The sequence below is a fragment of the Tinamus guttatus genome, unplaced genomic scaffold, assembly GCF_059628265.1.
Source record: "Tinamus guttatus ecotype Peru unplaced genomic scaffold, ASM5962826v1 Tinamus_guttatus_pri_ptg000260l, whole genome shotgun sequence".
In the NCBI taxonomy this organism is placed as follows: Eukaryota; Metazoa; Chordata; class Aves; order Tinamiformes; family Tinamidae; genus Tinamus; species Tinamus guttatus.
Window position 1 is genome coordinate 3950233 of NW_028288794.1, and position 26452 is coordinate 3976684.

General features: G+C 37.5%; 1 protein-coding gene across 1 annotated transcript in view; it reads left to right on the top strand.

Moving 5' to 3' along the window:
* LOC104572228 (titin) overlaps positions 1–26452 on the top strand; it is a 232197-nt gene continuing 205745 nt past the window's right edge. Inside the window, exons 1-32 of the mRNA XM_088526952.1 lie at positions 1–91; positions 3975–4178; positions 4766–5053; positions 5479–5567; positions 5658–5902; positions 7604–7897; positions 8153–8300; positions 8790–8909; positions 10260–10397; positions 11206–11343; positions 11820–11957; positions 13509–13784; positions 13889–14011; positions 14930–15199; positions 15483–15548; positions 16083–16341; positions 16657–16717; positions 16831–17043; positions 17765–17907; positions 18537–18739; positions 18870–19100; positions 19641–19885; positions 20545–20768; positions 20873–21037; positions 21169–21337; positions 21751–23441; positions 23534–23815; positions 24109–24375; positions 24492–24764; positions 24882–25145; positions 25245–25505; positions 26046–26306. Of these exons, the coding sequence (XP_088383078.1) occupies positions 1–91; positions 3975–4178; positions 4766–5053; positions 5479–5567; positions 5658–5902; positions 7604–7897; positions 8153–8300; positions 8790–8909; positions 10260–10397; positions 11206–11343; positions 11820–11957; positions 13509–13784; positions 13889–14011; positions 14930–15199; positions 15483–15548; positions 16083–16341; positions 16657–16717; positions 16831–17043; positions 17765–17907; positions 18537–18739; positions 18870–19100; positions 19641–19885; positions 20545–20768; positions 20873–21037; positions 21169–21337; positions 21751–23441; positions 23534–23815; positions 24109–24375; positions 24492–24764; positions 24882–25145; positions 25245–25505; positions 26046–26306 (7840 nt within the window). The remainder of the gene's footprint in view (positions 92–3974; positions 4179–4765; positions 5054–5478; positions 5568–5657; positions 5903–7603; positions 7898–8152; positions 8301–8789; positions 8910–10259; positions 10398–11205; positions 11344–11819; positions 11958–13508; positions 13785–13888; positions 14012–14929; positions 15200–15482; positions 15549–16082; positions 16342–16656; positions 16718–16830; positions 17044–17764; positions 17908–18536; positions 18740–18869; positions 19101–19640; positions 19886–20544; positions 20769–20872; positions 21038–21168; positions 21338–21750; positions 23442–23533; positions 23816–24108; positions 24376–24491; positions 24765–24881; positions 25146–25244; positions 25506–26045; positions 26307–26452) is intronic.

Here is a 26452-nt window from a genome sequence, read left to right on the forward strand (position 1 = left end):
ATGACGACAAAAGCACCAACATTTACACAGCCGTTACAAAGTGTTGTGGCACTGGAGGGTAGTGCCGCAACCTTTGAGGCTCATATTAGTGGTAAGGCTTTGACCTATTCTTGCAAGTATTTTTTTTTTCCTTTGATAACATTTGTGCTGTGTAAAATGAATTAAAACGCTTGGCTAGGTCATAATCTAAGTGGATTTATATGTAATCGAAATCCAGTGATCAGTGTTGATATGTGAATATACCCACAGTGTGAGGTGCTGTCAGATTTCCACAAACACGCTGCATCAAGCTGCTTGCAGTTCCGGGGTTCCCAGGCCTTAGCCGTCATGCTGCCAGCAAAGCGGGTGACCGTGTATGTTCTCGTGTGGATCTCAGGTGCACAGGCAGTAATCTTCTCACATGGTAACAAGACTGAGGAATCAAGGTGCAAAAGGGATGACGTCTTTTGAGTTTCTACCTTCTCTGGAATCCCCTGAATTTTTCTTAGTATCAGAGTTCTTACAGAGGGCTTAAAAGAAAGGGATCTAGATCCCTGTGATCACTGAAAACAGTAACAAGCCCTAGATTGCTAAACAGAAGTGCATAGATGGCAGTGCAGCACTAGGTTAGTATAACTAAGTTGATGCAATTTCAAAATGCGCATTTAAAAAAAAAAAAGGCATGAATTTGTCAATTTTGCCACAGTGAAAATACCCAATGCTAGAATGTGCTAAATGCCATACAAAACCTGAGATAACTTACCAGAGAAACCAACACCCTGTTCTAAGAGTGCCTCTGACATTGGCAGTGACTAAGAAGAAATGACATATGTTCCTGCTGAGGGATTTATATTGTCTTACAGGCATTAGCAATATGATGACCCACATACCATAAAACACGCTCCTCAGTCTAAAACTGCACAGATGCTCCAGGACAGGTGCAAGCACAAGGTCTATCCATACGTAATGCTCTCTGACATCTATGAGCCACTGCGGGGGATCAGTTGAATCTTTTGGCTTGCAGGGCTTCATACAAGTTGTTTGAATACCTCCATTTCTGTGGTCTAAATCAAGGATAAGGATATTATCTCAGGCTGTATTTTGCTATTTGGCACTATAGTCTTCTGTTAACCATTTTAGTCTTCTTTCATTGTCAATGTGTTTTATGTGAAAATTTTCTTTCAAATGAATCCACCTTGAATCCAGTGACCATTAAGAAGAAATAGAAAAATGTATCATCGGAAGCAGCTGGGATGCTGCCATTATGGCTAGGCATGTGATTTCAGCTATATTCATTTGTGTGATATCATGGAGAACATAGGAGGGGAATTTGATTTCTTCTAAGAGAATATACAGCACTTTTCCTAACTATGTGTACCATATTTGTAGTTTAGCCACAAATTTTATGTGGAGCAGTCTCCTGTTAGCTTTTTCTTTCTACTTTCTGGATTTCTGGGATAGCTCTTCTGGTTCAAAATCATTGCTGAGGATTGACAGATCTGTCAGTGACTTGGTATTTAGTTTTTCTAATGCATAAAAAAGTTGTGAATGATTTATCTCCTGAATTGATTGCATAAATCACTGAGTACAGAGTTTATTTCTGCAATATACTCCATCCTTTTTGTCTGCCACAAATTATGACTTTCAGGCTTTGTTTATCTCTCATAACACTGCTCTTTTATATACAAATCGAGCTGCAGATTCAATCTAAAGAGCCCAATTAATCTAAGAGCACGAAGAAGAGTTTAGCAACCGTGTGAGATATAATTTTGTAGTCTGTAACACTCGAAACGATTAATTCTACCATTGTACTAGAGAGTGAATTAAATGCCACATTACAAAAGCATAGTATCTGATAAAAGTACCCAGTATCCCCACCTGCATTAGAAAGCACAGGCCTATAACCTATGATTCACAGTAATGCCAGCAGCTAGGACTTTATAATGTCCCTCATGAAGGGGACATATGAGGCAGCCCATCTCTGTCAAGGAGATCTGCAGTGCTGCCGGCATTAGTTCTGTGGCTATTCTCACATCCATGCATATGTACAGCACAGCAGTCTCCAAATATTGAATTCATTTATAAAGAAACTAACTTGTACATGTATTTTCATGCATTACCGAATGCGAGGCAGAACTTTGCATACTGTTAAAGCAGTACATAGATTTTATGTAGCTGGGCAGTTTCTGTCATGTCATTCAGCAATACAGAATCATGATATCCCGTGTCATGTCATTCAACTTCAGCAGTGAAGTTGAGGGATTTTGGGTGCATTTTCTGCCGTTTGGCAGCAAAGCTCAAAAAATTCAGCGATCGTTTTGGAACAGAAGAGAGGAATGTCCTAATAATAAATATTCAAGTAATGGCATAATTTGGCATGTATAATACACACAGTTCAGGAAAAAATGTCTGTATTCTTAAGATAGACCATATTTTTAGTCCCTTGCTCTGTGGTGTCAGACTAGCAAATTGCAATTAAGTTTATAATTGGAGATTTCATTTAATCAAGAATTTAGGCTCAGATTTTCAAAGATGGCTTCTAACTTTTGGTCTTTTGAACATGCCAGTTTGAGACATGAAAATAACTTCCAGCTTTTAAAATGTGTGCCTTGTTTGAGCTGCAACACAAATACCTGTATTAACTAATCATCATATGATGCTGCACCAGGAAAAATAAAAATTGTAACAATGTTTCAAAAAATTCATAACTGATGATACAGCTTCTACTTGCCTTACTTAAGCTTTGGTCCATGCAAATATTGAGCACATATTGTGAAAAGTGAAATCAGTGAGAGTAGCTGAAAACCCCTTATTTATGAGAATAAGGCCTAGGATGTCATATTTCCATAAAATTTAATTGTATCAAACCCAGTCAGGGCTGTTTGATAACTGCCATCTATGAAGTTAACAAGGCTTAAATGTGTTTTTCCTTCTGATTTCTAATCTCCTCCACATTTCCTCTTTTGGGGTGTATATATCTGTGTTTTGCTTATATATTAAAAAACAAATTTTAAGCTATGAGTAGTCCATGAAGTAAATAGATATTTGCAAAGATTTTCCTCTCAGAGAAATGCTGTTCTAGGGACAGCAAGGAGACTTTGGCCTGGAACTGTCTACTTATATTACTGCTTCTCCCTGTTTATGTGACCCTCATAAGACCATTATTTGTTTGCCAAAAAGATTTCAGTTGCTTGGTAGAGTCATCTGAGTAGAGCACCGAGAAAATAATTTCCGTTATGAATCTAAAATCACCATTTGAAGCTAAAAAAAAACAAAAGCTTGTGCGTATATGGTTGGAACCTTTTTGACTAACAGAGCCTTGCACATGGTGCTAACTCTGAAAGAATAATATACTTTAACAACAAAAGCTGATTTCAGTTGACTACTTTCCACAAAAGTCAAGGAGTAATCACTCCACCACGAAAAAGGAATAAAAAAATCCATAAAAAATCTTGATGTTAATATTGACCACAGTAACCTTTCCAGTTGCTTTATTCCCTAAAATCATTGATTGTTAGCACAACTGTTTAACTTGGCTGGAGGTTTTGATTTTTTTTCTTTGTCTTCAAACTATTTCACTGGATAATGCTGTTAGGAATAAGCAGTATTACTAGCTTAACTAGATAAAATACTAGCCAAAAAAAAAAAAAAAAAAAAAGGCACACTTCCCAAAAAGATCCCAGGCTACAAATCTTTGCAAACTTGATTTATTGCTCTGCTAATTTTCAAAGATGATGAACTGTTGTCCACTCAGGTGATCACCTAAATGCAATAGGAAATGCATCTCTGCCCTTTTTCTATTGTCTGTGTATTTTAATGGTATTTCTTAAAGAAGCTTCTTTTACCACTTTGTTACTGGAAGTGCAATGAGAGCTCTGTGCCAATGCCATCACACCCCAGCATCACTGGAAGTAACTGTGTGCATGCATGAGCAAGTGCTAAGGCAACTCTGGGTTTGCAGTGCGTTAAATTTCCTTTTCTTCTTTTCTCTCCAGGTTTCCCAGTTCCTGAGGTGAGCTGGTATCGGGATGGCCAGGTTCTTTCTGCTGCAACGCTGCCCGGTGTGCAGATCTCGTTTAGTGATGGCCGCGCTAAACTGGTGATCCCCGCCGTGTCGGAAGCGAGCAGCGGAAGGTACACCGTGCAAGCCACCAATGGATCTGGGCAAGCAACTAGTACCGCCGAGCTGCTTGTCACAGGTATCATGTGGCCAAAATGGCACTTCTCTCTGCTCGCAGTCATGAGACAGGGAGCCATAGTAAGAAGTCAAGAATACCAAAAATCTGGATTTAGAGCACACCATCAGCAAAGAATATTCCTTTTCTACTGCAGTCCAGAGTTTAGTATACTCACCAGTAGTTTTCAGTATAGCCCTTTGCAGCTTAAACCCTAATTTACAAAATGGTAAGCATAATTACAAACTCATGCCCTAGCCCTTATGATACTCATGGAATTACTTGAAAAGCCAGACTGACTTACAGAGCCAGAGCCACCCGTGGTTATAACCAACACATTTGCTAATCCTGAAAACTTTTGTAGTAATGGTCATTGAGACTTTACACATATTAATTAAAAAAAAAAAAAAAAAAGATTCTGTGCTTCGGTAAAATCAACTCTTTGAATGTCTGAGAATGAATTCCCCTGTCATTAGCACATAGAAAAAGACTTTGTGCGCTTATCATAATGAAAATATTTGGTACTTACAGATTTTTTTTAAACTGCATTTTAAAATTATTTTTACCTATGCCATTATTTTTATATTTTTGTTTTGTCAATAAAATTGCAGCTGCAACAGCTCCACCAAACTTCTCGCAACGACTACAGAGCATGACTGCAAGACAAGGAAGTCAAGTTCGACTTGACGTGAGAGTGACTGGAATCCCTACACCTGTGGTGAAGTTTTATCGGGATGGAGTAGAAATCCAAAGCTCCCCCGATTTTAAAATTTCCCAAGAAGGAGACCTTTACAGCCTAATCATTGCAGAAGCTTATCCTGAAGACTCCGGGACCTATTCAGTAAATGCCACAAATAACGTGGGACGTGCTACTTCAACAGCCGAATTGCTGATTCAAGGTAATGGAGCTGAAATTGTAAACCATGAAAATAAAAAATCATACATTATTATGATGCTAGGATATGTATCACTACCATCAGTGTTTTATCAATAAGTTCATTTGTAACTTATTTTTCAAGAGTTACTAATTTAGGGTGAAATTAGCCTCTCTCTTGGAAGTTGGCAAAGATATTTTGTCAGAGAATTTCAAGGACTATTTTTCCAAGGTCGTCTTTGAGTTGAGGATAAAGATGACACAACTTCTATTGTTTTTGCTGTTATCTGTCTGTAAATAATGCAGGAAAAACAGATGACTACTTAATTGTTTTTTTCTGTGGTTTATATACGTTTTATATAATTGATATTGACCATTTATTTCTTCTTGGAACTGCATCTTGTTTTTTGCTATATGCAATTCTCCTAACCATGTTTTCTCTTCCAAAAGGTGAGGAAGAAGCCGTTCCTGCTAAAAAGACAAAGACAATTGTTTCGACTGCTCAGATTTCACAAACTAGACAGGCCAGAATTGAAAAGGTGTGTTTTTCAAAACTAAAAGAGGTAAGACTTACGCATGGATGATTACTCCTACAGTATGCCGCACGTGTTTTCTTGTTTTCATTGCAGAAGATTGAAGCCCACTTTGATGCCAGATCACTTACAAGTGTTGAAACGGTCTTAGAAGGTGCAGCAGCACAACAGCTCCCACACAAAGCACCTCCACGAATGCCTCCTAGACCAACATCAAAATCGCCAACCCCACCGATAATTGCTGCCAAAGCACAAATGGCACGACAGCAGTCACCATCACCTGTAAGACAATCACCATCACCCGTAAGACATGTCAGAGCACCAACACCCTCACCAGTAAGGTAAACCTCATTCGTCTTTCAAATAAGGTTGCATTTTGAACTGTTTCCACACATAGCACTAATGCAGGAGAGTGAGAACATACGATAAGATTTGAAGAATGCACTGACTTAATACTGGCTGTTAGTTTGTTTTCACTGTAGCTTATGATCTGCTGGACTTGTCGCTATTGTGAGAGATGCTTGCCTTCTCTTTAAGTTTTCCATCCTGTATGGGAGAAAATCCTTTAGAGAATACATTCTGTTTGATTGCTCCTCACACAGCTGAGGTAATCCTTGAGCTGCCAGGTTCATGATGAGAATTAGAAAACAAAACAGTAGACCAGGTGGCTCTTGATAGTTGTTTTATATGAATAGAGAAAAGAGCAAAAACGCTCTGATGAGTTGGAGACAGAATGGAAGACTCAGTATAAAAAATAGTGAACATATGTTTGTGAATGTGCTGGTAATGACTGCAGAAACGAAGTTTTGTAAGTAGGTAAAGTAAATATTGTTTCGGGGGAAAAAGAGTTTTAGCTCTGCTGTCTTGAGGGTAAGACAGTTATGAAGTGCAGGGCTCACAGCTGTGGTCTGGGAGACACCAATAGGTCTATGCTGAGAGGGAGCAAACAGAAACGAATTTCAAAGATCTTCTCTCTCAGCATCCCAAGCAGCAGTGAAATGAAGCCTCTTGGTACTGAGCACTCAGCAGAACCCCATTTAAATTGACAGGGCTTGGGGCCTTGCTGAATTCTGCCCCATTGAGATTAATTTGCAAGGACTAGAAAAAATATATTGATAGTGGCTAGCTATGATTTACAAGGCACATAGAAGAAAGCCTGATCCAGTAGTGCCATCTAGAGGATTTAGGGAATTAAAAGTTCTCCTCAAACTACTTCTATACTGACTTAACCTCAGAAAGTACGCTCAAATATTAATGTATGATACTGCTGCCCCTACTGCTGCAAATAGTTCAGCATTTTGCAGTGGTATTGGGGAAATGTGACAAATATTTCCTCTTCAGGAAAAATCTAAGACTATTAAAGCATTTACAGAAGTGTTATATAACTATTTGTTAACACTGGGATTCAGCTTTAGAATCTTGTTTCTTCATGACTTCCCATTGGGAAGTCATTGCCTATGAATTTCTGTAGCTCAGATTTGCAAATGAAAGTATTGGAAAAAATTTAGACTCTGATTTTTACAGAGCACTGACTGGAACAATTTTGACTCTCTACAGAGATTGCACCTCAAAGATAATATATAATACTCTCAGCATGGGTTGTATATATTGTGTAAATATATATGTGTAATACATATACACATATGTAAACATATGTATCAAAAAACACACTCTCTATGTATTGTTGTTCTTATTAGGAGAATGAACACAGAGCAAGTGGAGATTAATTAAGTATTCTTTTATTTTAAAATGTAGATGTTTGAATTACACACACTTTGATATTTGCCCTTATATCTGCTTGAAAATCTGCTTAGGCTATTAAAATGGTAGGTTACAGTTACAAATAAGACAAAAAAGGATGTTTGACATAATACTAAAACCAGATAAATCCTTATTTTTCAAGTAGAATTCTTTAAAAAAAATAAACTGGAGGGATAAGAAACCTCAAAATGGTAGTGAATTCCAATTCTCGCTAAAGTCGTGTATAATGTTTTCATTGTATGATATTATATTAATATGTTAATGTTATATTTTTTCATTAGGTCAGTTTCTCCTGCTGGCAGAATCTCCACCTCACCTATTAGACCAGTGAAATCTCCCTCTCCAATCCGTAAAACACATATAATGACAACAACTGGAGCTGAAGTTCTTCCTCCTTGGAAGCAGGAAGGATATACTGCAACCACTGAAGCCCAGATGAAGGAAACCAGGATATCTACTAGTGCTACCCAAATAAGAACTGAAGAAAGATGGGAGGGGAGATATGGGGTCCAAGAGCAAGTTACCATTAGCGGTGCTGCTGCTGCTGAGGTTGCTGCTGGTGCTAGAGAGGTAAAGTCTGTTTTTGAAAAGAACGCTGCCTTTGCTCAGTGTGTGTGGACTCATCACTGCTGAATAGATCTGCTAAATGTAGTCTGAGAGGCTATGTATAAAAACTGCTGTGTGAGTTTGTGTGCAACTGCTGTTGTGAGACCTCTGCTGGAAATGAATATTTCTCTGACTCCAGCGCTATTTGTATTTTGTTTTGTGCTGCTTCTGGGTATCTGCAAAACATCAAAACAATGTTTTTTGGTGTGACTAATATAGGTGAGAAAGGACAGTGAAAAAACAGCAGCTGTTGCTACGGTTATTGCTGCTGTTGATCAAGCCATGGTGAGAGAACCGGCTCCAAGTATTGTAGAGCAAACTGCTAAAAGGACAGCAATGACTGCAGTCCACGTTCAGCCTGTTCAAGAGCAGGTAGAAGTAGAGCACAGATATTCTGTAATTTCTCTTCTTCCCTTCATCCATCATGCAAAGGAAGCATGTTTCACTGTGAAAAATTAACATGATACTACCTCATGGCCCACAAAAGCATGCATGCTCATACACGTCATCTGGACTGTAAAAGAATGCTTGTGGACCATTTATTCCACCACATTCTATCATGGCAGGATTGTACTAATGATTTTTGAACTCTTTCTAAGGGATGGATCTCTAATAACTTCAATGAAAATGATCCTGTAGTCTCCTTTGTCGGTTATTCTCTAACATTATTCTCATCCTAATGGATTTTTCCACTAATGTCTCAGGCATACTTTCCTTTTCTTCCTTCCTATTTTTCCTTCACTTATATTCCTTCCTTATTTTACTTTCCTTATTTTTCCTCCTCCTTTTCTTTTGATAATCAATTTGTTAAAGTCAATTCTAAGGATTTGATTTTTGTTTGTCTGTTGCTACAAAAATCAGATGAGAAAGGAGGCAACGGTAGTAGTTACTGCTGATAAAGCCACAGAACAAATGGTAATAACAAGAACTAGAGAAGGAGTTGCTACTGCACAAGAACAAATGCACATCTCTCATGAAAAGGTGAATACAGATGTTACCCCTGACGGTCATGCCGTATTTTGTTCATAATACCTGATTAAATTAGTACCTAATTAAAAAGATAAGCCTATGAAGAAGACTAGACTACAGTTTTATTATTTTTCTCTTTTATATATGTTCATTCTTTTAGTTTTCATTGCTGTCATTCTCTTAAACCTTCCCTGATGATGACTGTCTTTCTCTTGTTGTTGACTTCCATGGAAAAAATAATTTAGTAAAAACTTATTGTTAAAATATTGTATGCTAGTTTACCAGATAATATTCTCAATTATTTTAAGAAATGGCATATAGGAAATATGTCTTAAACATACCTTCTTTTTCTGCATCTGTCTCTACGTTTGCTGTTTGTAGGCTGCTTTATTTGTTGGCAACATAGTGGGTCAAAAAAAGGAGGAATCATAGAATGCTTAAGGTTGGAAAGGACCTCTAGAGGTCATCTAGTCCAACCCCCCTGCACACGCAGGGTCACCTAGAGCACGTGGCACAGGACTGCGTCCAGGCGGGTTTGGAAGATCTCCAGAGAAGGAGACTCCACAACCTCTCTGGGCAGCCTGTTCCAGTGCTCTCTCACCCTCACCATTAAAATTTTTTTCCTTAAGTTCCTATGGAACTTTTGGTGTTTCAGTTTGTGGTCATTACCTCTAGTTCTGTCGGTGGACACCAGTGAAAAGAGGCCAGTCCCATCCTCCTCACTCCCTCCCTTGAGGTACTTATAGACACTGATCAGGTCCCCTCTCAGCCTTCTCTTCTCCAGGCTGAACAGGCCCAGCTCCCTCAGTCTCTCCTCATAGGGCAGATGTTCCAGGCCCCTGATCATCCTTGTAGCCCTGCGCTGGACTCTCTCCAGCAGCTCCACATCCCTCTTGTACTGTGGAGCCCAGAACTGGACACAATACTCCAGATGTGGCCTCACCAGGGCTGAGTAGAGGGGCAGGATCACCTCCCTCGACCTGCTGGAGATGCTCTTCTTAATGCACCCCAGGATCCCATTGGCCTTCTTGGCCACGAGGGCACACTGCTGCCTCATGGTCAACTTGTTGTCCACCATGATGCCCAGGTCCCTCTCTGCAGAGCTGAGCTTATTTTGTGATTGCATTTCTTTTATTACTGCCTACAATAGGAAAACAAAAATTTGTGGAAAATTACATTATTTTTCTGCTAAATATATATTATGTATTAATTATATAAAAAGGCTACTCATGTTGTTATTGCTGCTCCTCCCTTTTTTTCCCTTTTGAATATGTTTTTCCAAATGCATAGAAAGTCATGTATCTTATACTTGAAACAACAGATAATTTAAACTTTCTTATATATAAATATATATATAAACAGGTAAGAAAGGAACCAGAGAAAGCTCCAGTGCCCAGGGTAATAATTGCTGCAGATAAAGTCAAAGAGCAAGAAAGAATATCAAGAGCTAGAGAAGAAATATCTACTAGACACGAACAAGTGCATGTTGCTCATGAAAAGGTAAATAAATCTGTTGTGGATGTTTAACTCATTTTATACTCCACTAAATTTCTAAGACCTCATTCTCCATCAAATATCCTATATGTCTTCCTTCTACTTTGTTATGAAAAGAGATGGCCAAAGTAAATATTTTGTAAAGCAACCTATTCCAGGCATAGGCCCAGTGTTTAAGCTTCAGTCCTGTTGAATTCATAGCCGTTTGAATTGGCCCTTCATATAGGTCCTTTGAGCTTTATGGATTTTATCACTAAGAATTTATACTAAGAATTTCCTCTGAAGAATAATAACCCTTGCTTTTTGTCTGAAGGTAGATTTCTAAAGATAAATTTTAAAGGTTAATTCTCATGGTAGAATAGAATTTATTTACATATGGAGTTTGATATAATGAAGCTCATATTTGGGCAAGGACTGAGTGTGCTTGTTAGACCATATTCTATAACTGTTGTTCACTGGAGTAGCATGTGGATAGTTCCATTGGCTGATGAGAGTAAACAGTCAGTAATACTAATCGTTACGGAAACAGTTTTTGCAGAATACGTTAAGGATCATCTACTATAATTAACTAAGAGGCGTGAAGATTTTCTTTAATTCATACACAGATTAATATAATACAGAATGACTTTGAATGCACCTTGAATGCAGATAAGATAGATATTACTCTGCACAAAGGATTTATTCCATGTCATGAATGAGTGATGTTTTTCTCCTATTGATATATATTCTCAAACTTCTTCCCACTTTCCTGAAAAACATCTAATTCTGACAAAAGACATAATTGATTACTATTTTTCTTTACCATAAAAACTAGATAAGAAAGGAAGATGTGAAACCTTCTGTACCTAAGGTAGTAATTACCACTGATAAGCCCAAAGCACCCATCATAATATCGAAAAGTAAAGAAGCAATTGCTACAAAACAAGAACAAGTGAGCATAACCCATGAAAAGGTGAATTGCACTATTATGAATGTAATATTTATTTTCTTAACCTCTATTCTCTGCAAATCTTTTTTTTCCTTCAAAAAATACTAACTATACTTTCCCAGTTCTCTTTTGTTTCTAAAATATATTCTACCTATAAACTTTTCCAACTGCTGTTAATTGGACTGTATTATTCCACCTCCATCTTTCTCTAATAGTTTTCATTAATAAGATGCCTATAATTCTCTTATGACTGACCTTGACTTTTATCTCTTGAAATGCACTTTAATATTTTTAAATCATTACTTTTTGTTTAAATGGGTGTTAAGGCGTAACAATACTCATCAGTATTCATGTACTACAGAGCTGTTCTGTATGCAGTGCACAAGAAACTAAACCCTTAATTACCCTTCCCTATTCTTATTCCAATATTCTTTCCCATTGTTCAAATACCTTTCAAGATCATATGTAACTGTAACTTTTGTTTCTACTATAATAATCAGATTAAAAAGGAAGCTAAGAAAACTACCGTAGTTCCGAAAATAATTGCTACTGATAAAACCAAAGCACCAGTCACGGTGTCCAGAACTAGAGAAGAAATTACAACCAAGCAAGAACAAATTCATCTAGCTTGTGATCAGGTGAATAAAGCTGTTGCAGATGTGATGGTTACAGCTTATTTTATCTGCAAATATCTTAAACGTTCAAGGGCTACTTGAGTATACACTTAGATTTGAGGATGTACTCAAACAGAGTCAGTGTTACTAATTAATTTCTAGTAATAACAAAATTAATGTTTTTTTTTCCTTTTAGGAAATGCCACTTTTAAGCATATATTTATGTTTCTTTGTGAAAACCTGCTACCAGTCTATGACTTTCAAGTAGCATTTGCTTGCTCATATTTCTGACTCTGCAATCCTACAGACTAGAATCCCCACAATTTTATAACCAAACTAACTATCTCTATTAGGGTTGGAGTTGTATTGTTCTTTGTACAGTACATACTTTAACATTCAGTTCAATTCTGCACAGTTTATTACTTTAGAGAGTCTGATGTTTGTTGATTCTGTTCTTCTATTCCACTAGACTCCACAATAGAAAAGTTAATGTATTATAGGAAAGGCCAGAGCTCTCATCTGTGGAAGAAAAGCAGGACTGCTACCAGCTTTAAAAGTATTATTTTGGGGAGTCTGTTTATTTTGTTAGAAACAGAATAGTACATTTAAAAAAATACTGTAAAGAGTTACAATTAAGTAAATGTGGCATGTAAAATACACTCTGAGGAGCCAGAGGGCTAAAAGATTAGAAATAATTGTTAGATGGTGTAATTCAAGAGCAAATTCAAAGTGGTAGAAATGATCTGGAAATTGGCAACAATACTGAGGAAGCTGTCCTGTAACTTAAAGCCTATTTTAGTATTAAAACAGAACCTCTGTGAGCAATCATGTTTTGGTCTAGCTTAGATATTTTAAGGCGATAATGATCTTAAAATCTGCATTAAATTATCCATTAGATATTTTCCCACTAAGGTGTATATTTTCCTTTACATGAAATGCCATATGTGGGAAATCCACATCAGCTTTAGATCACTGTAGAAGCTGACATTATTGAGCAGCTATTAAGAAAAAAAAAAAAGTGCTCCGACACAAAAGCATTATTTCCCGTTTCTCAGGAGGTTCAGTTTTCCTACTCTTAATGGAATAATTTAAGTAGATTAGTACAGAAATTATAGATATGCTTGTTGTATATTTTTTAGGTACATTTAATTTACTAAATACCTTTAAGTCAAATGCCAGACACATGTTGTTTTTATTCTTTTAGTAACATCTAATAGTTAAGTGGAGCTGATGAGCAAACAAACTTTAAAATTATATGCACATTTAAATACACACTATACTATTAGCCATAAATGTAACTATGAACTATTCTAAGTAGATATGCAGACAGATATTTATATATATAAACCATATTTTTGGCATATGTGAAGATAGAGCTTGGAAAGAAGTTGTCTATATATATGAATCTCCTGACTCTAAAATGTGGTTATAAGTGAATATATTTGAAGTTTACATCATTATTTTGGCATATGTATGTATGAATTGAACCCTCTCTTTGTCTGGAATATTGTTAGATATCTAAGCCTTTAATATCGTGATGGACATTTATATGAATTTTGCCAATGTTATCTGTAGATTGAAGCTGGAAAAAAGGCTGAAGCTGTAGCTACAGTTGTTGCAGCAGTTGATCAGGCACGTGTTAGATCACCCTGGGAACCAGAGCACGCAGATGAAGCCTACATCAAGCAGACAGCTTTGGAATATGGCTATAAAGAGCGTGCTGTATCAGAACGCATTGCTGAGGCACCGGCAGAACATCATGTTGTCACTAAAGAAGTTAAAACTGTCTATGTTCCTCCTGAAAAACATATTTCAGAGGCTGAAAAGAAGGAAGTTCATATATCAACAGAGGTTAGACTCATTTTATGTTGAAATCTTTTCTAAAAACTATGTTTCAGTGGAGCATTCTGTCTTCAGTTTGGAAAATTCTCAAGAGTTTTCATTGCTTCTCGTAGATTAAAAGAGCCACAGAACTGAAGACTGAAAAAATCCACGTGGAACCCCCGCGGCCACGCACAGCAAGTCCTCATTTCACAGTCTCCAAAATTGCTGTTCCTAAACCAGATCATACTTACGAGGTAAAACTGTATATAAGGAGGATAGCATGCTCATTTGAAATAATTGTTGGGTCTCCTATTCCATTTGACTCTTCCTCCCACTCCAGCATGGGGCTCTCCTGGGAGGAAGAATGGTTGTATACTTTCTGCAGGTTTTTTTCCTCTTTTTTGACATGCATCAGTCTATTTGTACATTAATAACCATGCTTATTTCTTAAATTTACTGCATTCTAAACTAATTTTTGAAATACATTATCTCCAGACTGCATAATATGACACCCTACATCTTATGTTTTCATTCTTCAACTTGACTCCATCACATAACATTAAATATTCACAGTTATTTAATTTTCTTATTTGAATATTCACAGTTAATTAATTTTCTCATTTGAACATACTTTATCTCTTCATCTGGGTTTTAAAGGTGAGATTTTTTTTTCCCTCGAGCAAAATTAAAAAGGACAAAAATGACCTAAAATATTATTCCCTTAAATACTTCAAAATTTAAAAAAAAACACTGCATATTATTCATTATTATATTATGCCTACAATAACATTTTGAAGACTTCTCAGGTATAGTAATCACTACCAGACCTATAATTAGTGGTATAACTTGTTGCAGAATAAGTCTAGAGAACACATAGCATGTTTCATTTAAGAGCAACTTGACCATTTAAATATTAAGTTCTAAAGGAAGACAATATTTATGGCTTTATGAATGTATTTATGTGTGATCTTTGATCATACAAGGATATTCTATTTCCAATATTCTGATACTATAAGCTGAAGCTAAAAGCCAGTTTTACGCATTGTTTTTTGCAGTGTCAACAAATAAACATCTAAGGAAGCAACTGGTGTTTATACAATCTGCTTGAGAAATGTACTGCTTCGTAGGAAAACGGAGGAACAAAGCTGTCATTTTTCTCCTCTCTCCCTTAGGTTTCAATAGCAGGCTCTGCCATGGCTACTCTGGAAAAAGAGTTATCTGCGACTTCCGTGCAAAAAATCACCAAGCCTGTGAAACCACCTCAGCTAAAGCCACATGAAGTCAAGATAAAACCAGAGCCAGTAGCACCTCCCTTTGGGGAGACTGCTGAGACCTATAAAAGCCGCTATGATGTTGAGACCAGAAAGGAGGCAGCTGTGAGCATTAAAGGTGAAGCGGTGCGGGAGGAGCACTTGGTATTGCGGAAAGAAGGCGAAGCAAAGGTACAGCACTAAGCAAATTTCCATCCCTTTTAACTGAATTGCATCTTAAAAAACTCATAGCAAAACCAGCTTAACTGGTTTGTTGTTCACTTAAAAAAAATTTCCCCTTTTACAACATCCTGATGACTTTTTTAGCTCTTCATTGAATTATACAAATACTTCTAAGGACCTGGTATTTTTCCCATAGCAATAAATGGGCTTTCCTTATACTGATTCTTGTTTTTCCTAAATGCTCTCTGAATTTCCTTGACTTTGTTTATTAACTGTGCTTTAAACCACCTAGGTGACAGAAGCTGCAAGAGTTCCTGTGCCTGCAGAAATCCCTGCTACTCCACCCACCTTAATCTCTGTAAGTAATTTGAATGGAGACAGGGAAGTACAGTTTTATGCATTTTGTATGTATTGAAGTATTCTGTTTTTTGTTTGTTTGTTTGTTTGTTTTGTTTTTTTACTTTGAAAACCTGGGTGTGAAAATTTGGCATTATTTGAACTTTTTACCTCTTTGAGGGACTTACTCAGCCATAGACTTGATCACTGAAGCAAACTACCTTGAATGTCAATTATGGGGATGATTCTTTGCAATCATGGCACATACTAGGTTGATCTTTGCTGCAGGGGAACGAACAATTTCTCCTCATGATCTACATAAAGATTGAATCCCTTTTGTTTTGCTCGTTGATAATAGTAATGTTCAGAGATCCCAAATCAAGTTTCAAATAATTCTATTTGGAAAATGCCTATTTTTTTCCCATATGCGCTGCTAACTAGATCCCTGTTTTGCAGTACACATTATATGCTCCATGTTAAAGGGGGTTAATTATTAAAAAGCCTATATAGGAGTGAAAATATATACAGACTATGATCCTTATTTTTTGTTACACAGGGCCTTAAAAATCAGACTGTGACTGAAGGTGACTCTGTCACTTTGGAGTGCAGCATCTCTGGTCATCCTCAACCAACGGTGACATGGTACAGGGAAGACTACAAGATTGAGAGCTCAATGGACTTCCAGATCACCTTCAAAGCAGGACTTGCTCGCCTTGTGATTCGTGAAGCCTTTGCAGAAGACAGTGGAAGATTTACCTGCACTGCCACAAATAAAGCTGGGAGTGTCAGCACATCTTGTCACTTGCATGTGAAGGGCAAGTATATTTATCGCAGAAACTTTCATTTTGCTGAATTCTTATTGTTTAGCATATAACTTAGACATTTTGTCAGTTGCCAAAGTAAAACATGTCTTGAATTGCTCTCCAGGATGTTAGGAAATAGGGCTGTTAAGAATATCAGAAGATGGCCAATTGTGGGCTTATAGACTCCTAATTAGCTCCTACAGAGTAATTATTTGACCATTTCAGCCAACTTATTATCAAACTTTCTCTGTCTTAGTATTACATAAGCTCACCGCTTAAGCACTTTTGAAGTATTCTAAAATCTGCTGTACTATATTCTCCTTGCAGTTTCAGAGGAAATCGAGACTCGAGAAACGATTTCTGAGAAGGCAGTTACAGAAGAGAAACGGTAAAGTTGCTATACCAAGCAGACTATTCCTACTGTGGTCATTAGTTTCTTGCATGCTGTTTATGACAGCTTCAGATGTAAGCTCACCTTTCTGCACTGGAATCTTTTTTCAGCTATGTGGAGACAAAGGATGTTGTAATGGAAGATGTCTCCATTGCAGCAGAGGAAGTATCTGGAGAAGCGATACCTCCTTTCTTTGTAAGAAAACCTGTAGTACATAAATTAATCGAAGGTGGGAGCATCACTTTTGAGTGCCAAGTTGGGGGCAACCCAAAGCCACATGTCTACTGGAAAAAAGGTGGAGTTCCTCTAACGACTGGCTACAGGTACTGTGAATATATTAAAAACTATTTAAACATATTTTTAAAGATTTTTTTAATGGATAATATCATATTTTGGTTCTGCTTTGGATGCTGAGCCAAATTCATCCTTCTTAAAACGTCACTGATTTCTTTGGATTTTTACTTTTTGAAGGAAAAAAATCGTAGGACCATCTCTTGTTCTTGACATACAACTTTTGCAGGATGCTAAAATTTTAAAATGTAAATATTCAGAGAACCATAAAACAAGAAATGCTACAGATTTTTAAAAACAATTGAGAAAAAAGCCTTTCTTGTGTATTCAGTCTTTACGTTGTTTGCATTCTCTCTAATTTTGTTTGTAGAAAGCAACACACTTTCTAGGAGAGAAACAATATCCATACATTTGTGGCATTCTTGAAATATATTATGCTGTGATCACCCATGCTGAAACAACCCATATTCCCATGGGATATACCATTTTACTGTGCTTGGTAACTGTATCTCTGATATTTTAATGCTGCTGTATTCTTTCCAAATCTATTAGTAGCAGTAGAAAGAAAGCAAATTGCAGCATTGTTACCTATCCTATGGTCTCCTCTAAATTCACTGAATTAGAATTGCCCTGCACAAGGGGGAGGACTCAGGTATAAGTTAGTTATATGATTAGGTAGAATTGCTCTTAGAAGAAAATTCATTAAGAAATATGCTCATCAGAATTTAACCTGTATTTTTATGCTGTCTATAGATACAAAGTGAGTTACAAACGAGAAACCGGGGAATGCAAACTCGAAATTTCCATGACCTTTGCCGATGATGCCGGAGAATACACTATTGTTGTTCGTAATAAACATGGAGAAGCTTCTGCAACGGTCTCCTTATTAGAAGAAGGTACTCACCAGATTAAGGGGATCCAAAAATAATTTTAAAAATTCACTTAAAAAGGGGAGGAAAGATTTTAAATTATGCCTCAAATTCTTCACAGTCTAGTCCAGTCAGTGTGAGAAATGGAAGAGGCAGAGTGTTAGTAGCTTACTTGTGACTCTGTGGAAAACATTGGCATCAGTTTCTTACAGAATTTGTAGTCTTTGCTAGAATGTATAGCCATAAGAGCCTTGTTCTGTTGGTGTTGGTAGAAGTCTGCCTAATGAGAGGTATACATAAAAGCGAGTGATGAAAAATAGTTTTAAAAACTATTTTTTTTATTGTCCTTTTAAAAATTTATGAAGGGTTGTCAAGAGATAGAGAATTGTCAAGGAGAAATTGTAAAACAGTCTCTCTAGAGATGATTCCAGTTTGACAATTAGAACCTCTAAATTTCAGAATTAAAGTTTTACTAGTTTATAAAGTTCATCTGAAGATACGCATCTTTGCATTTTATTACTACTCATTTTATTTGCTATACAAACAAAATCTATTTCAGTCACAAAAGTTGCTAAAATAACTTTGTACTTATTTTCTTATTCAAGTCAATGAAAACCACAAAAACTTAGGAAAATTAACTTGTTCTTAATTTTTAGCTGATTATGAGGCCTACATAAAATCGCAACAAGAAATGTACCTAACTCAGGTGACTGCATATGTACAGGAACCTAAAGTGGCTGAGGTAGCCCCAGATGTTTCATATGGTGATTTTGAAAAAGAATATGAAAAAGAACAAGCCCTAATTAAGAAGAAAATGGCAAAAGATACAGTGGTGGTCAGAACTTTTGTAGAAGATGAGGTAAGTCTACCACTCCGAACACATTTTGTACTCTGATTCAAAGCTGTTTGAATCTTCTTTTACTATTACCAGTACATGCCCCTTCTTTTGAAAGATCATTGTCTGACTCTCCTCATGTTTTTGTCTCTAGGAATTCCACATTTCTTCTTTTGAAGAAAGACTTATCAAGGAAATTGAACTCAGAATTATTAAGACCACCTTACATGAACTCCTCGAGGAAGATGGAGAGGAGATGATCGTTGATGTATCTGAATCTGCAGCTGTTGAAGCAGGATTTGATTTAAGATTAAAGAATTACAGAGCCTTTGAAGGAACAGGAGTTACTTTCCATTGCAAGATGTCTGGATATCCATTGCCCAAGGTGCGTCAAACATGCATGCCATTTATTTATATAAAAACCCCTCTAGTGCTCTACTTGAATAGGTAATTCCTGGGGACCTCCTTAGTCATTCTATATCAGTAGAAAACAACAAATGTATATATATATTAAAAAAGACTTTTATCAAGCTGGATTTTCATGTTGTCCCTTAATAGGATAGTGTTAGACTGATTAGCTAAATTCAGCAGATTTTGCAGTTAAATAGGATTTGCTTCTGAGTATCTCCAGATTAGCACACAGAGGTTGGGAGCACAGTAGTGAGTCTGGGCTATATCAAGACAGGCTTTATTTATAGTCCTAACTGTAGAATACTGAGATTCATGTCTTGGGCTGTTGCCAAAATATATTACTTTAGCCTTATTCATTTTAACCAGAAATACTCGCGTTAGCACCTGTATGTAGGCTCTGACAATGTATCAGGTGAAAAATGGGGAGTTAGCCATGTGTTGTATGTGTGGGTCTTTACTAGATATCTGTCTTTAGGAGAGCTCCCTTAGCACTCCCCTGTTTCTTTCCATGCAGATTGCGTGGTACAAAGATGGTAAGCGCATTAGGCATGGAGAGCGCTACCACATGGAAGTTCTGCAAGATGGCAGTGCCAGTCTGCGCTTACCTGTTATTTTACCTGAAGATGAAGGAATTTATACTGCCTTTGCCAGTAACATGAAAGGAAATGCCATTTGCTCAGCAAAGCTCTATGTTGAGCCAGTTGCACCCACTGCAACGCCAGGCTATATGCCAGGACCAGAAGTTATGAGAAGATATAGGTAGGTACAAAGTAATGTGTAATTTATGAGTTCTGCAATAAAGATTGTCCAGCAAAAAGTCATTACGTAGCTAAACAACTTAGTTATTGGAGCTTGTGTACATCTAGAGAATTTCTAAATGCTGTTGTCATGACTTATATAGATTTATGTGCCTGCTCTTTGTCTGTTTTGCCTTCTTAATTAGCAGTGCAATTCACAAAGTATCATCTTTCACATACATGTCCAGCTGTAGTATCAATTTTACCTTAATAACCATATTTCTTCTCATTTTTCTGCATTTTTTTTCTGTACTGGGAGTCTTAGCAATGCATACAACTGTACCATCCCATCCTAGAAATAGCTTAATTTCTGTAATAGTGAAAATTCAGTGTTGCCGTTCTTTGTGGTCTTTCTGTGTACACAGACATAAATACAAACATGTACGCACAAATGTACCCAGAATTTCATCTATGTCTCTAAAGTGTCCGAAAAACATTAATTTCCCTGGCTGTGATGAATCCTGATACTATTTAGCTGTACAAATTTACCTTTACATAAAACAAGAAATGCTAAAGACAGGAGTTGAACGCTATTTATCAAGGTGGCCCACTGCTGTGTGGCATTATTATACTTTTAAATTAACCACTAATTATTATATATATATATTTCCCCCTCTCCAGGTCCATTTCTCCACGCTCTCCAAGCCGATCTCCTGCACGCAGTTCTCCTTCTCGTTCTCCTGCCCGCAGATTGGAAGAAACTGATGAAGGACAACTAGAGAGGCTATATAAGCCAGTTTTTGTGCTGAAGCCTACATCATTTAAATGTTTACAGGGGCAGACAGCAAGATTTGACTTAAAAGTTGTTGGCAGACCTATGCCAGAAACATACTGGTTCCATAATGGTATATCAGTCTCATATTCACCAATAATCAATTTTAAGAGCATTTTACATCTTCCTTGACCACTGTTTTGAGTGCAACATTTTTTTGTTCACATGTGTTCACAGGTCAGCAAGTGGTTAATGATTATACCCACAAAATAGTGATTAAAGAAGATGGCACCCAGTCATTGATCATTGTTCCTGCTATGCCTGAAGATTCTGGTGAATGGGCTGTAATTGCACAGAATAGGGCAGGCAAAGCTTCAGTCTCAATGACACTGACTGTGGAAGGTAACTACTTTGAACATTATTTCTGGGAGGCTACAGAGTATTTCATATTTAAGAAACAACAAAAAAAAGGCCGTAGTTGTGTAATTTCCTCTTGTGATAATGTTGCTCTTTCTTTGCCTTTGCTCTTTCAGCTAAGGAAGACCTGGTCAGACCACACTTTGTGGAAAGGTTGAGGAACGTTAGTGTAAAGGAAGGTTCTAGACTAGAAATGGCAGTGAAAGCTACTGGTAATCCTAATCCTGACATTGTATGGCTGAAGAACAGTGACATTATTGTACCTCATAAATACCCCAAAATAAAGTAAGCATTTTTTAAAAAAAATATTAAGGAGTTAATAATCATAGTCTTGCATGCTTCCTAGTGTTCGCTTCCACAGAACGGACACACGGTGGGCTTGGTCTGATGATTACTGAAACCAATAACAACTTCTGTGCTGCGGCAAGGCTAAGAAATGCAAAATATCTTGTAGGACTCCATTCATTTTTTGCGGTTTGTTTGTATAACTGTAGACGTTTTATATCATGCAAATCTGATGTTTTTAACACACTAGCCATTATTATTTGTTGAATGCCTAACACAGGAAGATTCTGGTCTGTTTGATCTTTAGGCATCGTACACATAAACAATATGTCAAATTCTGCCAGAAATTTGCCTGTGGAGGCTTTGACCTTACTGTGGGGACGGAAAAAAAAAATAATCTCTTAAAATTTCAGGATTGAAGGAACAAAAGGAGCAGCTGCCCTTAAAATTGAATCTACTGCCAGACAGGATGCTGCGTGGTACACTGCTACTGCTATCAATAAAGCTGGACGTGACACTACTCGGTGCAAAGTAAATGTTGAAGTCGAACATATAGAACCTGAACCAGAAAGGAGATTAATCATTCCAAAGGGGACTTATAAAGCCAAAGAAATTGCAGCACCAGAGTTAGAGCCTCTCCATTTGCGTTATGGTCAAGAGCAATGGGAGGAAGGGGACCTTTACGACAAAGAAAAGCAACAGAAACCATTTTTTAAGAAGAAGCTCACATCTTTAAGACTGAAGCAATTTGGACCAGCGCACTTTGAGTGCAGGCTTACCCCAATTGGTGATCCAACCATGGTGGTGGAGTGGTTGCATGATGGCAAACCCTTGGAAGCAGCCAACAGACTCCGCATGATCAATGAGTTTGGGTACTGTAGCCTGGACTTCGGAGTAGCCTATCCCAGAGATAGTGGAGTGATCACTTGCAGAGCAACCAACAAGTATGGCACAGACCATACATCTGCTACTTTGATTGTGAAAGATGAAAAAAGCCTTGTGGAAGAATCCCAGTTGCCTGAAGGTAGGAAGGGACTGCAGCGAATTGAAGAGTTGGAGAGAATGGCTCATGAGGGCGCTCTTCATGCAGTTACACTGGACCAAAAGGAAAAACAAAAGCCAGAAATCGTTTTGGTTCCTGAGCCTGTAAGAGTCCTGGAAGGTGAAACAGCACGGTTCCGCTGCCGTGTGACTGGCTATCCTCTGCCCAAGGTCAACTGGTACCTCAATGGACAGCTCGTCCGTAAGAGCAAAAGGTTTAGACTCCGCTATGATGGAATCTACTACCTGGATATTGTGGACTGCAAATCATATGACACAGGAGAGGTGAGAGTCACTGCAGAGAATCCAGAAGGCTTTATTGAACACAAAGTGAAACTTGAGATCCAGCAGAGAGAAGATTTCAGATCTGTCCTTCGTCGTGCTCCGGAACCTAAGCATGAACCTGTAGTGACAGAGCCTGGCAAACTTCTTTTTGAGGTACAGAAAGTAGATAAACCTGCTGAGACAACAACAAAAGAAGTGGTGAAACTGAAAAGGGCTGAGAGAATCAGTCATGAGAAGCTTTCAGAGGAATCTGAAGAGCTGCGTAGTAAATTCAAGCGTAGGACAGAAGAGGGCTATTATGAAGCCATCACTGCTGTGGAACTTAAGTCTCGCAAAAAAGATGAGTCATATGAAGAAATGTTAAAAAAGACAAAAGAAGAACTTCTTCACTGGACCAAAGAGATTCCAGAGGAAGAGAAGAAAGCACTTCCTCCTGAAGGCAAAGTCACCATTCCAACATTCAAACCAGAAAAGGTGGAGCTTAGTCCAAGCATGGAAGCTCCGAAGATATTTGAACGAATTCAAAGCCAGACTGTAGCCCAGGGGACAGATGCTCATTTCCGTGTGAGAGTGGTAGGGAAACCAGATCCTGAGTGCCAGTGGTTCAGAAATGGTGTGCAGATTGAAAGAACTGATCGTGTGTATTGGTACTGGCCTGAAGATAATGTTTGTGAATTGGTCATCAGAGATGTGACTTCTGATGATTCTGCCAGCATCATGGTGAAAGCAGTCAACATAGCTGGTGAAACATCCAGCCATGCTTTCTTGTTAGTACAAGGTAATTTAAATTCTCTTACTTTATCATGCTTATCACTGTGTGTTAATCTATATGGCCAGTGCATGATTGATTCACTCAATGTTGTTTTGCAGCCAAGCAATTGATTAGCTTCACCCAAAAATTGCAAGACGTTGTTGCTAAAGAAAAAGATTCCATGGCAACATTTGAATGCGAGACATCAGAACCCTTCGTCAAAGTGAAATGGTTTAAGGATGGAATTGAGATTCATTCTGGACACAAATACCGGATGCACTCTGACAGAAAGGCTCATTTTCTTTCTGTGTTAGTGATTGAAAAGTCTGATGCCGATGACTACAGCTGTGCACTAGTAGAAGACGATTCTGTAAAAACTACTGCAAAACTTACTGTTGAAGGTGAGAACAACACAGTTTAGTACCTTGCAGTACTTTTAAAATGAAATATGCCAGTGGAAAAATAGAGCATGAACTATTAAGTTATCGTCTTTGACATTATTGTATAATAGACTGTAGAAATATTGAAACTGCTCTCATATTCTTTGAACCAGTAGCAAAGTTTGGAAATACGTTTTCATAAAGTGATTACATTATATACATTTTTATTTCTTTAGGGACAGCTTCATAAGAAATGCTATCATTAGAATAATTTGGTTAAGATCATTTATGAATGTGATTATTCTTACTTGTAGGTGTTGTGGTTGAGTTTATTAAAGAGCTTGAGGATGTTGAAGTCCCAGAATCTCTCTCGGGTGAACTTGAATGCGAGGTTTCTCCGGAAGATGTGGAAGGGAAATGGTATCATGGGGATGTTGAACTCACTTCTAATCATAAGTATGTGATTGCATCCCGCCGTGGTCGCCAAATCCTCACTATTAAAGATGTTAATAAAGATGATCAAGGAGAATATAGCTTTGTTGTTGATGGGAAAAGAACTCACTGCAAACTGAAGATGAAACGTAAGTATTTCTAATACTTATGTTACCTATATAATATAGGTGACATATTATATATAGCAATATGCAATGCTATTTTGTTTATCTTTTATGACGATTAACTTAATTTTATTCTATAGCTCGTCCCATGGCTATTCTTCAGGGACTTACTGATCAAAAAGTCTGCGAGGGAGATATTGTACAACTTGAAGTTAAAGTCTCCCTAGAAAATGTGGAAGGAATCTGGATGAAAGACAATCATGAAATTCAATCAAGTGATCGTATTCACTTGGTTTTGGATAAACAGTCACACATGTTACTTATTGAAGATGCGACAAAGGAAGATACTGGAACTTACTCTTTTAGTGTTCCTGGTCTTGGACTTTCAACCACTGGACGGGTCACTGTGTACAGTAAGTTATTATCATGATTTTGGAGTTGTGGTTGATTTTGCAGTCTTTTAGTACTGCTTCTTCTGAGTCGTCTTAGGCTTATTTTTTTTCATGAATAATATTTTTGTAATTTGACAGGTGTGGATATAGTAGTGCCTTTAAAAGATGTTCACGTAGTTGAAGGAACAAAAGCTATACTTGAATGCAAAGTTTCAGCTCCTGATGTGTCTTCCTCCAAATGGTACCTAAATGAACATCAGATAAAGACTGATGAACGTGTACAAGCTGTGTGTAAAGGCACTAAACAAAGGCTAGTGCTTACCAGAACCCATGCATCAGATGCAGGACATTACAAGCTAATGGTTGGCAAAGTTGAAACAAGTTGCAACATCACAGTTGAAGGTAGGTGTTCTTTAAGATGCACAGTTCCTTGCAAAACAGTTTATTTAAATACAAAACAGTGAAATCAACTAGTGTATTTGGAATGTGCTCTCTTTACAGAAATTGAAATTATTAGAGGTCTTCATGACATCACCTGCACTGAAACACAGAATGTAGCCTTTGAGGTTGAGCTCTCCCATTCAGGAATTGATGTAGTTTGGCAGTTCAAAGGCCAAGAGATCAAGGCTGGTCCTAAATATAAAATTGAAGCACATGGCAAAATATATAAGTTGACAGTGGTGAAAATGATGAAAGATGATGAAGGCGAATACACATTTTATGCTGGAGAAAAGAAAACATCTGGGAAGCTTATAGTTGCAGGTTAGTAGGCTTAAAGTTCAAGATTCTTATTTTACTGTGATTTAAGAAAATAGGCTCAATGTACTCTGTATTGTAAATGTGGCAATTGTGAAATTTCAGCTCTTTATTTGTATTATCTTCTTTTATCTCTTAAGTTCTGTTTGCTCTTCCTCACATCTTTTCTGTGAGCTGTAGAATTTATGTTCAACAAAAGCTTTAAGCAAGTGCTTATGTTTTGCTGAATCAGAGCCATAATGTGAAGCACTATAGCATGCTTTTGATGTCATTAATGTAAGAAAGAAGTTTGTTTTTCCTTCAATATTCATAAATCTGTATGAATGTTCAGTGTGTGAGAAGTAAGAAACATCTTTTTTGTCATGTTCAGGCCACCCTCTATTCTCAATTTTTCACAGAAGTCAGAATGACACCAATGAGCATGCTGAAAATTAGGGCAAAGAATGCTACCCACACCTGCTTTTCACCTGGTTTCACCTGGTTACACCATATTTCAGTATAAGAGAAAGTCGAAAAGCAACATAACGTGTTTTTACTTTGCAACAGGTGGTGCCATTTCAAAGCCTCTCACAGACCTCACAGTGGCTGAGTCCCAAAGAGCTGTTTTCGAATGTGAGGTGGCAAATCCTGAATCAGATGGCCAGTGGCTAAAAAATGGTAAACCACTGCCTATGACAGATCACTACTGTGCAGAATCAGATGGTGTAAAGAGGAGGCTCAATATCCCTGCCACGAAACTGGATGATATGGGTGAATATAGCTATGAAGTAGCAAGCTCAAAGACATCTGCTAAACTGAAGGTTGAAGGTCAGTATTTTTTGTAACTGATATCGTTAAGACTCAATCCAACACCACTTATTGACTTTTGGTTCAGGCCCTAAGATGAAGTTGAGCTTTGCTTCGCTGTTTGAAAATCTTTTTGTATTATGACACAGTTTCTGATGTTGTAAGTT